Source organism: Lathamus discolor, chromosome 4, assembly GCF_037157495.1.
Source record: "Lathamus discolor isolate bLatDis1 chromosome 4, bLatDis1.hap1, whole genome shotgun sequence".
Taxonomy (NCBI): Eukaryota; Metazoa; Chordata; class Aves; order Psittaciformes; family Psittacidae; genus Lathamus; species Lathamus discolor.
In genome coordinates, this window is record NC_088887.1 from 103,786,043 (window position 1) to 103,799,706 (window position 13,664).

Below are 13,664 nucleotides of genomic sequence, written 5' to 3' on the forward strand. Positions count from 1 at the left end.
TCAGGTGAATTGCACTGTCGCAGTGCTTTATTTCCGAAACACTCCTGAATAATGATGAGTGGAACATCAATTTTCAATAATGGAAATATCTTTCCATTATTTGGTTAACATCAATTGTGTTCTCAATAATTAACAGGCTGACAGCTGAGTGTAAAAAAAGAGTTTATTCACACTTTTCCACTGCTGAAGATGTGGAATCACTGCTGAAAGAAACAATAGTTTGATAAACCTTGAAGGTAAGCAAAGATAGTTTCAATGACTGGAATTGAGAAAATTCATGTTAGACGATCCAGACCACCACAGCTAAAACTACTTCAAAATTGTGTCTGCAATTTGAAGAGGTTACTTGGTTTTACATGATAAGGCTTATTAGCAGCTATTATAGAATCATAGAATCATAGAATGGTTAGGGTTTGAGAGCGCCTAACATCATCTCGTTCCAACGCCCCTGCCATGGGCAGGCACACCTCACACGAGACCATGTTGTTCAAGGCTCTGTCCAATCTGGTCTTGAACATTGGCAGGGATGGAGCTTTTACCACTTCTTTGGGCATCCCTGTTCCAGTGCCTCAGCACCCCCACAGTAAAGCACTTCTTCCTTATATCTAACCTGAACTTCCTCTTGTCCTACCACTACAGTCCCTGATGAAGAGTCCCTCTTCACCATCCCTGTAGGCCCCCTTAGGTAACTGGAAGGCTGCTATGAGGTCTCCATAGAGTCTTTTCTTCTCCAGTCTGAACAGCCCCAACTTTCTCAGCCTGTCTTCATACGGGAGGTGCTCCAGTCCCCTGATCATCCTCGTGGCCCTCCTCTGGACTTGGTCCAGCAGTTCCATGTCCTTTTTATGTTGAGGACACCAGAACTGTACACAATTCTCCAAATGAAGTCTCACGAGAGCAGAATAGAGGGGCAGGATCACCTCCTTCGACCTGCTGGTCACGCTCCTTTTGATGCAGCCCAGGATACGGTTGGCTTTCTGGGCTGCGAGTGCACACTTCCGGCTCATGTTCATTTTCTCATCGACCAGCACCCCCAAGTCCTTCTCTGCAGGGCTGCTCTGAATCTCTTCTTTGCCCAACCTGTAGCTGTGCCTGGGGTTGCTCCAACCCAGGTGTAGGACCTTGCACTTGTCATGGTTGAACTTCATCAGGTTGCCATCGGCCCACCTCACAAGCATGTCATGGTCCCTCTGGATGGCATCCCTTCCCTCCAGCGTATCAACTGAACCACGCAGCTTGGTGTCATTGTCAAACTTGCTGAGGGTGCACTCAATCAAACTGTCCATGTCACCGACAAAGATGTTGAACATGACTGGTCCCAACACTGATCACTGAGGTTGGTCTCCACTTGCTACCCAACTTGTTACCAGTTTCCAGCCGGACATTGAGTGGTTGACTCCAACTCTCTGGGTGTGGCCATCCAGCCAATTCTTTATTCACCGAGTGGTCCACCTATTAAATTGATGTCTCTCCAGTTTAGAAACAAAGGTATTGTGCGGGAAGGTGTCAAACTTTGCACAAGTCCAGGTAGATGACATCAACTGCTTTTACCCTGTCCATCAGTTCTGTAGCCCCATCATAGGTGGCCACCAAATTGCTCAGGCAAGATTTGCCCTTAGTGAAGCCATGCTGGCTGTCACCAAGCACCTCATTGGTTTTCACGTACACTAGCATGGCTTCCAGGAGAATGTGCTCCAAGATTTTCCCAGGCACAGAGGTGAGACTCACTGTCTGTAGTTCCCTGGGTCATCCATTTTCCCCTTCTTGAAAATGGAGGTTATACTGCCCTTTTTCCAGTTGTCAGGAACTTCACCTGACTGCCATGATTTTTCAAATACGATGGCCAGTGGCTTAGCAACTTCATTTGCCAGCTCCTTCAGGACCCGCGGATGGATTTCATCAGGTCCCATGGATTTGTGCACATTCAAGTTCTTAAGATGATCTCAGACCAGATCCTCTCCTACAGTGGGCCTAATGTCTTCATTCTCATAGTCCCTGCGTCTGCCTTCCAAGAGTTGGGTGGTGTGATCAGGTGACTTGCCAGTGAAGACTGAGGCAAAGAAGTCATTGAAAACCTCAGCCTTCTCCAAATCCAGGGTAGTCAGTTCTCCTGATAGCTTCCAGAGAGTGCCCACATTGTCCCTAGTCTGTTTTTTTGTTTGTGATATACCTATAGAAGCCCTTCCTGTTCTTTCACATCCCTGGTCAGACTCAATTCTAACTGTAGCTTAGCATTCCTGACCTGGTCCCCAACTTCCTGGACAATGTTCCTGTATTTTTCTCAGGCAGCCTTTCCTCTCTTCCACCTTCTTTATGCTTTCTTTTTCCTTCTGAGTTTCCTCAGCAGCTCCTTATCCATCCATGGAGGTCTCCCGGCCTTCTTGCCCATTTCCTTCTAGTCAGGACACAATGCTCCTGAGCTTGCAGCAAGTGATATTTGAATATTAACCAGCATTCTTGGGCCCCCCTGTACTTTAGGGCTATATCCCATGGGACCTTACTAAGCAGGTTCCTGAAAAGGCCAAAGTCTGCTCTCTTGAAGACCAGGGCAGTGAGCTTGCTGCACACTCTTCTCACTGTCCTGAGGATCTTGAACTCAACCATCTCATGATCACTGTAACCAAGGCTGCCCTGAAGCATCACATTCCCAACCAGCCCCTCCCTGTTGGTGAGCACGAGCTCAAGCATGGCACGTCTCCTTGTTGGCTCTTCTATCACTTGCAAGAGGAAGCTGTCTTCACACAATCAAGGAACTTCCTGGATTGCTTGTGCTGGGCCATACCGTCCCTCCAAAAGGTATTAAGATGGTTGAAATCCCCCATGAGGACAAGCGCCTGCTATTAGCAGAAGGTGCCATGTTCCTCCATTTCTTCTGTGACTTATTCCAATAACAAGATAATCAGCTCTCAGAAGATGTACTGATTACCCTCTACCTGGTAAGAGAAAGGGCTACTCTCAATTTTTCAGTTTCAAATTCCACACCTTCTAGACATAACAGAGATATTTTCATACCAGATTTAGGAAAACATCCCTACCTTACCACAGAAATCAACCAAAATAAAAACATTACTTTCTAAATCTGCTCTAATTGCTGCTATTCCAAAAAAAACGAATTTCAGCATTTTATGCTCAGTTCACAAGGGGAGTTCCTGCTGACTAGAAGTACACACCACTAATGATGCCTTGACTTACGCAATTTCATCTGAAAATGGCTGTTGGAACTGGCTAGTTCCACTGCTCAGAGGCATTTTCAGAATATGCCATTAGGTCAGAAGCCTTGAAAGAGTCTTGGTAACACTCCTACAAAAACCTGAACCTCCTGTGACATTAAGAATAATTTCATGTGTTTGCTTATTGGATAAAATAGAAGAAGCTTCCATGGAAAGTAGCTTTGCTTACAGGGCCTATGTTCATTCTTATGGATTTGAAAAGAAGCTTTTCAAAGGACTTGATATCATCTGCCATTTACTCATTCAGGAGTAGAAATGAAGCTTTAGTACTGCTTCCCTACTAAATACAACAGTTAGGATTTCTTGCACACAATCTTTGCAGAAGATGCTACTGAAGATGAAAGCCAAAGATTTTTATAAAGGGGTTTACTAGTGCATCAGACTGAAAGGAATAGTTTACTTTGAGGATCTCAAGCACTCAGCAGGCAAAAAAGGAGACTGAAATAATTAAAAGACAAAAAAGAACAAAACTGAAAATCTGTACAACAAAACAAGTCAGTATTTGAAAATACTTTACAATGAAGAAAGGGGCAGATTAGTTGCATTGCACACTGTTAGGTAGAGAAGAAACAGGGGCTACTGTAAGGGTAGCATTGCTTAGATTTATTAGATGCCAGGTACAAAGGGAACATGCATGCCAATTATTAAATAGAAGACATTGCATAAGGGTTTAGAGATGGATATATAGTCCCTACTTTCAAACCATATATGTGTAGTACTCATAAAGAAGAATATATATCTATGAACATAGACATAACAAATTATAGCTATCTATGGGATGGGGATATTACTAAGGCACATAATGTCATTAGACTGGATTAAGTGTCTGAGATCAAAGAATTTCATCACAGCTTTTGTCATAAAGCAAGTTCTGGGTCTAGAATTCAGTTAAGCCTAGTCAAAGGAGCCAGGATTAATCTGACCAAAGCAGTGATCTACAAAGACATCTACAGGGAATGGAAAAAGATAGGAATTTCTAGTGCCCTATTTATCTCTCATTTGAGCAAATCTCTAAAGCAGACCAGATGAATTGTACCTAACTTCTCCCACCTATTATAAAGGAAGATTAAGATGACTAGCTCAGACATTGATTCACTACTGATATTTTCCAGAAAGTACAACTCACACATGACTGATTATTTCATGATAAAAACCAAAAATCTAGTAGAGAGCTTTTGGTCATATTGCAGTCACAGAGATAGTGAGAAGGATAAAGAATGTTTCTATAATTTTTGACTATTCAAGAGAAGACAGGTCTGGCAAAGACATTTTTAATGCTATTCCTATCTTTACTATACCTCCATATTTTAATTACATTGAATAACTTAACTTCATTGCAGCCAGTTGAAGAAATCTGATGAATGAGAAGGTCTGTAGGCCAGGCAACTTTTTAGACCACTTGACAGGCTCTTGCATTTAAATAATTATTGGTTTAAAGTCTCCCATTTTTAAATCTTCACAAATACAGAGAAACTGGACGATTGGACATCTCAAAAACCTAGCTTGTTCTAATTCTTCGGTATTGTGAACAGAAAGAAGCAAGCCTGGCAATATTTACTTTTGTAGGACTGTACTTTTCCGATGTCTGTCAGATGTAAGAGAATAGTTTTCATCTGCTATTTTCCTTGAGTGTGATAATAAATGGCTCCAATGAATAATACTATGACCTAAATTGAAAAGAGAAGCAGCTTTCATTTAATTTTGCAATTTCTGACTGAACAAAGACTATTTTAGAAGCTGCAGACCCTTTAAAGTTACCAGAAACTAGTAGAAGAAACCCAAGCACTTGCAAAAAAGAAAAAAAAATTATGACAAGGAGTAAACCTACAGATAGAGACACATTTTTCTCCTCCCCATGGATCTGGCTAGAAAGAAAAATAAATACAAAAGTATAAAATGTTATAAAAACCAAAACATTTCATCCTGACACCTACCCTTCACATATTTGTAAACATTGATGAGGTCACCCCTCAGTCTCCTCTTCTCCAAGCTAAAGAGACCCAGCTCCCTCAGCCTCTCCTCATAAGGGAGATGTTCCACTCCCTTAATCATCTTTGTGGCTCTGCGCTGGACTCCTTCAAGCAATTCCCTGTCCTTCTTGAACAGAGGGGCCCAGAACTGGACGCAATATTCCAGATGCGGCCTCACCAAGGCTGAGTAGAGGGGGAGGAGAACCTCTCTTGACCTACTAACCACTCCCTTTCTAATGCACCCTAAGATGCCATTTGCCTTCTTGGCCACGTTCCTGTGTGATGTACTGTAGGTTACCCTGCTCTTGCAGGGGGGTTGGACTAGATGATCTTTTTAGGTCCCTTCCAACCCTTGGGATTCTGTGATTCTGTGATTCTGTGATTGTTAAACGGTAGTCATGGAAACCATTGGTTTATTTTTTCCTTCTCTGGTGTGTCCCTTTTCCTTTAAGCACTGTAAGATAACATATAGCTTGTGAACAATCTATAATTAACAGTAAAAAAAAATTAAATCCTTAATTTTACCACCTACAAACGTCTGTAAGTAAAAGTAGCATAAATTTCTCTGCAAAGCATATTTTAAAGTCTTTTATTTCAATACCATGTTTTATTTGCATACAATAACATCAACAAACTAGGTAAGGGTCAACATTTTATATGATGTTGAAGTGAAAAGTTTTATATTAAGTATAATGTTTAAAATTCTTGTAACCTGCACTTGACACTACCTGTAGTTACTCATAAAAAGTATAGACCAATGGCATACTGTAATGTGCCTGACACAAGCAGGATTTTGCACATACTTAAAATATATTTTAATAAAAGATACTGTCCCATGCGAAGAAAAAAAGGAAGCATCACTAAGAAAATAAGTATCTCACTTACATACTGACAATATACCTACACCCATCTTACCCAATAAGTTTCCTAGTCAGATAATTAGATTCCATCTACTAAAACCAGACTGATTTTAAGCAACCAATCTCTCTCCCTTAATTCATAGAGATCTGTCCCAAAGAAGTCTTATACAGTTCTAACAATGATGTTACAATTTGCTGTAGTGAATTGGAATTACAAAGGACAAATCCTTCACATCCGTTTAGTGTCACATGGAATGAAAAAGATGTAGAGACTTTACTTCCACATAACAACTGAATTTTTACCCATTTTTTAATGAGTGGGATTTTGCTTTAAAATATGCATTTACTAATAATGCTACATTAAACCTCTCAATGATATGTTAAAATACTTTAAAATTTTAAAAAATATCCAAATCTTACATGCTCGCTGCCGACATCTGAAAGTATGTCAGATCACTAGCAGGAAAGCAATTGGCTTTCTTGAAATGAAAACATAGGTTTTGAATTTTAGCCTTTTCTGACAGTGTCGACAACTTATTTATTTATTTATTTTATTTTATTTTATTTTATTTTATTTTATTTTATTTTATTTTATTTTATTTTATTTTACTTTATTTTATTTCACTTTATTTTATTTTATTTCACTTCATGCTAATGTTCAAAATAGAGGAACCAGGATCAGAATACAGAAAGCAGAAAATATTTTCTTCTCTTATGTGTAAAACAGCTGGTTGTAAGAGGCAGAGACCTCATGAAGTTAAAACCTTGAATGATGTGATTATATCAATAAATAAGTTGCACGTAACAAGCAGCTGCACATAACATTTCCTTGATTGAATAATTTGTTTCTAGAGCCAAAACACTTTTCTTTTGTATCCTGCTCATACTTTTACTATAGCTCTCCTGAATTATTTTAAAAACAAACCTGTATTTTACTTTAACTCAAGGTAAAACAAGTGCTATCCACGATAGCATAGAAGACACAATTCTTAAAAAATGCTTTATCGGAAATATTCTTCTGAGTTTGTATGACTGCCTCCATTTCTTCTTAAACTTTTCCTGCTTTTGTTAGGTTTATTTTAGTCATGTATTGTGTGCGGATGAGTAAAACTGGTTTTCCCCTTCTTTTGTCACATAACAAATACCAAGATTTGTACAAATGACAATATAATCTATGTTGTATAAGTTATTTTTCTTTTATTAAATATAAAAAAAATTGAAATGCTTTTGTGTCTTGAGGCAGTCTAACAATCCCAATTTTCTAGCAAAGGTGGTTAAAAAAATATCCTATGCCTGTTACACACAAAACATGCCCTCCCCCCTCAAAAAAAAGAGGGAAAGCAGTATTTAATAAAATTTGAGGGTTTATTCTATTGTACCATGTAGCGCTGCAGTACTCTTCTGAACTAAGAGCAAACAATTCCTTGTTTTATCAATGACAGATTAAGTCATGTAAATGCAACTACATCACAACAAAGAATATTTCATCAGCAAATTGAATGATTTTTTCATGTAAGAAATTCCAGATTAACATAGTGAAAGTTTAAGTTGGTGTAATCAGTATTTTAACATAATGCTCCAAGAACAGCATACGATAAACATAATGTTTCATTATTACTAAAGTAGGAAGTTAACTATTTCTGTTCTTTTAAACAGGATGAAATTTTAAACCCCTTAAACTTCTTACAAATTAGTGTTTTTAGCCACGGAGATTTTTTCAAAATTATACCAAGAACATTTTAATCTATCAGATTAAATTTGTAACCTATTTTACATTTCTGTGTTTGCAACACAGTGCATGCAAATAACTGGGGCAATGTACACGCAAAGTTGGCTGAAGTTACATTCAGGTAACCCTCTCTTTCAAGGAATGACATCTGAAAAACACTTCCCTACACTATACAGTATCTATTAAAACAAACAAACAAACAAACAAACAAAACAGATCAGGCCCAAAACATATAATAGTTGCTCTGGTCACAAAAGCAGTTTCCTTCAAGAAAAACACAGCACAGCACATTAACTAACAGGCATAAAATAATTCACAATACATACAATATCAGAGGTTTACATGCCATCAAGAAGGCAAGAAAAAAACGAGAAAGGCAAACAGCAGGAAAAGATACAGGGAAAGGGAATACTACAAAAGTACTACATGCTTGTGTTACGCAATATTTTTAATATAGGCCTGATTTTATTTTTATGGACCTAATATTGTAAAAGAATAACCACAAACCAAAAGCATTTAAAAATTTCTAGATTCATTCCCTCCTCTTGACGGCTTTTTTTTTTTTTCCCCCACATAATAAATAAAGTTAATAAATGGTAGTAAAAAGTGGGAAAGAGATTTCCTAGATAAATGTAGGCAGGAAGTTAAAGTTTTAAAGGTATCATCAGGTCTGATCTCCATGTAACCTGAGGCGTATATTTATTTATCAACAATTACATCACAGTTCTTGAATTACATTACATTAAATAAGAACACCCAAACAGGTTAGGAGATGATGTTAATATTACCTTTGTAAAATGAGTGGGCAAAGCTCTGCTCAGGAATTAACTTGGCAAGGAATCCATGGTTCAAACTTGGGTGAGGGATAGATGGTATGACCACAACTGTGGAGAAAATCATGGAATCAAATGTGAGCCAGCTAGTAGCATTCATGTGTGGCCTGGTCCACTGTGGATCCATGACAGATATCCTATCTCATTGAAACATGCAAATATGGTTTTATCAACAAAAAAATGCATTTCTAAAGGAAGAAAACACGTTCTGTATCAAGAGATAGGAAACAGCATACCTATTATTTGGGCATTTCAAGAGCAACATTCATGGGGAAAAAGAGACACATATATATATATATATTTATATATATACAGGCACAGAGGCAAGACAGTCGTGGTTGATACAGTTCACTGAAACCAGCAGTTTCTGAGTGCAGAACCATAACATATAACCAGGAAGGCACAAAAAATTATTATTTCTCATAACTGACAATGTTCATATATATTTAAAATGGAAAGCCTACAAGTACATGGACTTTAAAAATTATGCATAAGTAGTAAATGAAAACATCATGATGAATTAGAAAACAATGACTAAATATAAATATGACACAAATTAGAAGATGAATTCTACGAAGAATGAAAATTAGCAACTCCATAAATGAAGTAATCGAAGATCAATGCAAGAAGAAAAACACATAAAGAGCTTCACACACAAATTCGATTACTGTTTTCAGCTCTTTTAACACAGAAGGTACAGCTATAATTAGTCCAACCAGACTTGAAAAGAACTTACTGAACTGTTTAAAATATTTAAAACAACGTGGAGTAAAGTCTGGATTCCTAATTTCTGATGATTTCTGACAGCTAACAGACTCCCTCTCAAGCTGAAAAGCACATGCTAGCAAAAACCACTACTGCTACTAAAAATCACAAACATCTCAGTCAAAGAAGGCAACAGAAATGTTTCATTTTTATCATATTGTTTCCATAGGCTTTTAAATGCAAGCATCAACACAGCAGGACTCCAAGAATGTACTCAGTCCTCCACCAGTACCCTTTCACAAACCTCCTCACTCAAACAAAAGGAGTTCACATGGGCAAACAGCTGTTCGCCGTTTATACATTTCATGGTATAGAGTTAAAGGTATCTGTTTTTCCTAACAAATAACAGATTAAGGAAGCTGTGCTGATCAACTATCTTGTACTTTACAGCTTTAACTTTGTCAGGCACTAATTTTTAATTATTTTCAAATTAAAGAAAAAAAGGCATTAAAAAGCACTATACAGATACAAATTAGTTATAGCCCATAAGCAAATAGAATAACAGAAATCTGTCAATGTATGTTAAAGAACCGAAAGATTATAGAGCAAGAAAGTAGAAAATATTTTCTTAGTCAGAACTTAAGCTACTCATTAAAAATACTTTGTAGTAAAATAATTACCTTTCTAATAAAATTAAATAACATCTGAGGAAAACAAAAGTACCTGTACTTGTTGGCGAATTTATTTCTTGTCTGATATTTCTACCTGCCTGGCTCCCAGATCTTGCAGTTTCTCGTTGTGGCTCTAGGATATCACGGTATTTGGAGACCATGAGAACGGAAATAAAGTAGACTACAGCCAAAGCTAAGAACTGAGCTTGTTTGCTGTCATCCTGTGTTGGCGAAAAAGGAACAGATCTGTAGTATCAGATATTTCCATGGAATTTTCACACAAAATCATCACAAGGCTTGATAAATAATACCTTTCTGAAATGTTATCCCTGTTAATATAGTTATAAATAGATTATGTAGAAGTTTTAATAGATTTTCAGTGGAGTACTATGCACATAGAATATATGAAGTACTAAATTTTACAGGTAATTTGGCAACTCAAAAATCTCTGGGACTGTGGAGTCAATAAGCTTTTCAGAACAGAGGTCTAACTCTGCTCTGCATTCTTTCAAGGCTTCCTAAGTGCAAGGGCAACTGACTTTTGCTGCCCCAAGGATGAGTCTCTGAAAGCTCCTGCCACAAGAAGGTAAGTACTGCTGAGAGAAAATAAACCTCACTGATGCTTTTCTAGCTAACACTGGACACATAGTGGGCGTAACACCTCCTGGTAACATGTAAAAGCAGGAAGGATATGACCACTAGTTTTCCTCCAGCAGTAAATCCCAGCTCCTATATTCTGACTTCTCCCTCAACAGGATTGTCCGCAGCAATCCTAGTTTTCCTGGACTCTGATTTAAGAAAATGTCAGGTCCAAAACAACTTTTCTGTCTTCTTTTCCTCCCACCCCAGTCTGCTGTACTATGTAAATTATGGCTTAGATATCATAGAATCATAGAATAGTTAGGGTTGGAAAGGACCTCAAGATCATCTAATTCCAACCCCCCTGCCATGGGCAGGGACACCTCACACTAAACCATCCCACCCAAGGCTTCGTCCAACCTGGCCTTGAACACTGCCAGGGATGCACTCACAACCTCCCTGGGCAACCCATTCCAGTGCCTCTTAGTAACTTCTTTCATAGAAATGTCAGAAACAGTATTTCCTCTATTCTCCTCTAGTTAAGAAAAGAGTAGGTGACAGACGATCTCCAAATTCAACCCTACCTTTTCAAGGTCATCCTGACAGATGGGGTTCTTTGTGTCATGTTCTACCTTTTTCTTTTCGAATTTATTTCTAACTTCAGTTTTTACTTCAATACACTCATACTTAAGTTGGAGAAGTTTAAACATAACATGTATTTGTGTATATATAATAAAAATTCTTACTGTACCACTTTCAAAACCAAACACATTGTGGTGCAATTTTATGCTAAAAATAGTTGCAGAAAATCTGAAAAACATTTAAAAATACATTTATGTATGTACATGTATGTTTAGCAGAAGTAAAAATTCTTTTTCTAAATCAACTTAATGCACTTCTGTAATACATATAATAATTCTTCCAAATAGCTGACACCTTTAGTTGTACAGTTTTAATCAACATAGGTTATAACTGATTTATTCTGGCTACGATGGTTTGGCTAATATAAAGTCTGACTGTTAACTACTAATTTCAAATAGCTTACCAGTATGATTTTGAAGTGCAGAAAGTGGCTGGTAGTTACAAAGCCACGAGCAGACGGTTTGCAGATAATATAAGAAATGCAACACATGAAGGATATTTTTAATTCTGGGACAATCAAAATCTCTTTCAAAATATAAGTGACAATTTTGCAGAAGAAAGGATTACAGCACATATTACTCACCACATCACGAAAAACAACTGCTCGTAGGCGATTAATATCAACATCCTGAAGAAGCCTATCAGGGTCTTTTATAGGAGAAAGATTGCCAGGGACATTTTCAAGGGGAGTCTAAAAGTAAAAAGTAGTGATATTTAGCTCCCTCACAAATATAAAGGAATTTCTGTTAGGACTTTAATTTGACACCTCTTTTAGATATTGCATCAATCTTACATGCTTTTTTACTACCAATATACTTCCAACATAATACTCAGACAACAGTTCTAGAAATAAAGCAATATTATTGCCTTAATACTAACTACTTAGATATAAACTGTTACATCTTCCAAGTACCTCAGAACATCCATATCTCTTCCCAGAGTTTAGATAATAATTTGCACACAAAAGGTTATTTCAGATAATAGTTGTGTCATAGCAGTACAATAAATTATTTCTAATATGTTTGTTAAATTTAAAAACAATTAGCATATTTTTAAAAATCAGTTCATGTTCATTTTACTGAGAATTATTACAGACTACTTACAGAATAACTGCTATTACTATGAAAGCATAGAGCAGTATGCTTCCTTTAAAAAATGACAATGCATTAGAAATGAGGCCTAAATATCAAAAAGTCTCTTTACACTGATTTGCTTTGCACTAAATGTGATAACATGGAGAAATGTAATGTTTTTAGTGAGATTTAATGAAATAATATTGTGAAAAGAGATGAATTAAAAAAGCCTTTAGAGAAGAAAAAACACAGAATTTAGTAATGGAAGTAGAGTAGCAAAAAAAAAAAAGGAAACCTTTACATCATGCAAAGTATTGAAATTTAGTCATGGACTGTGTTAAATTCTTTGAGATTTTAGCTTTAGGACTCTCAAAGTCTTAAAGCAGTACACAAGTTTCGGTTTTTTGGTTTTATTTTTTGGGGGGTTTTTTGGGTTTTTTTTTTTTTTTTGGTTTAAGAAGGATTAACAATGAATTAAAGAAACTGGAAGAACTAAGCTGTACTTGAATATTAGACAAGTTTAATTCATAAAATTAGATAGAAAATACTGATGTCTAATATACACGCAAAGGTCTGTTGAAATTACCGAGACTCAGATGTTCCACCAATGAAGATGTGATTGCAGGATTTCATCAAGACTGTAAGTGCTCTGACAGGTTAAAAAAAGCTATGCAGGTATATATGACCGAGGTGAGTAATGGGACTTACTCTCTGAAGGAGACCATGCAAGACTGAAAAAGCTGTTCAAAATTGTTTCGGTCATACTACTGCAATTAATGTTTTCTTCTTTCAAACGAACTCCCTCAAATACTTTTACTTTAAAACAGTTGAGCTTTTGTTAAATATTTGAGAAGACAGTTACAATTCTTTTCTGATCCTATAAAGCTGTGGTACAGACTTGTCATTCCTACTGGTAACTGTAGACTGGGTTACCTTGGTTGCTGCTGATGCAGTTACACCCTGAAGGGCATCTTGTGTCTTATTGCTGATTAATGATGTCTTGTTTACTCTCTCTCTCTGCCTTTGCCGGCATTCTAAGCAGTTTCTCACAGCCACACAACAAACTGAAAAGTTATGGAAATGCTATATATTAGAATATTTTCCATTATTCAATTAATAACAGTCTGTACATCTAGTTTAATATGTTAATAATCATGTCCAAATAGTTAAGTGCAGCACGGTTCTCATGTTAGACTCTGTCATTACTAAACAAACCACTATGACTTTACTCGTTCCATTCTTTATTTGAACAACTGTTTTATATGTGTTATATCACTATATTAAAATTTGAAAATCATTAGTCCTTGAACTGCAGCTCTTGTACGTTACTGGTCAGTTATTAACAGTTAAAATCTGAAGTAATTACATACAG

At 36.9% G+C, this 13,664-nt stretch overlaps 1 protein-coding gene across 3 annotated transcripts in view; it reads right to left on the reverse strand.

Moving 5' to 3' along the window:
- The window catches only part of NBEA (neurobeachin), a 510,937-nt gene that overhangs the window by 315,558 nt on the left and 181,715 nt on the right, over positions 1-13,664 (reverse strand). For all 3 annotated transcript variants that reach the window (XM_065678397.1, XM_065678396.1, XM_065678395.1), the window contains 4 exons: positions 13,226-13,356; positions 11,803-11,910; positions 10,051-10,219; positions 8,578-8,673 (listed from right to left, as the gene is read on the reverse strand). In XM_065678397.1, the coding sequence (XP_065534469.1) occupies positions 8,578-8,673; positions 10,051-10,219; positions 11,803-11,910; positions 13,226-13,356 (504 nt within the window). The remainder of the gene's footprint in view (positions 1-8,577; positions 8,674-10,050; positions 10,220-11,802; positions 11,911-13,225; positions 13,357-13,664) is intronic.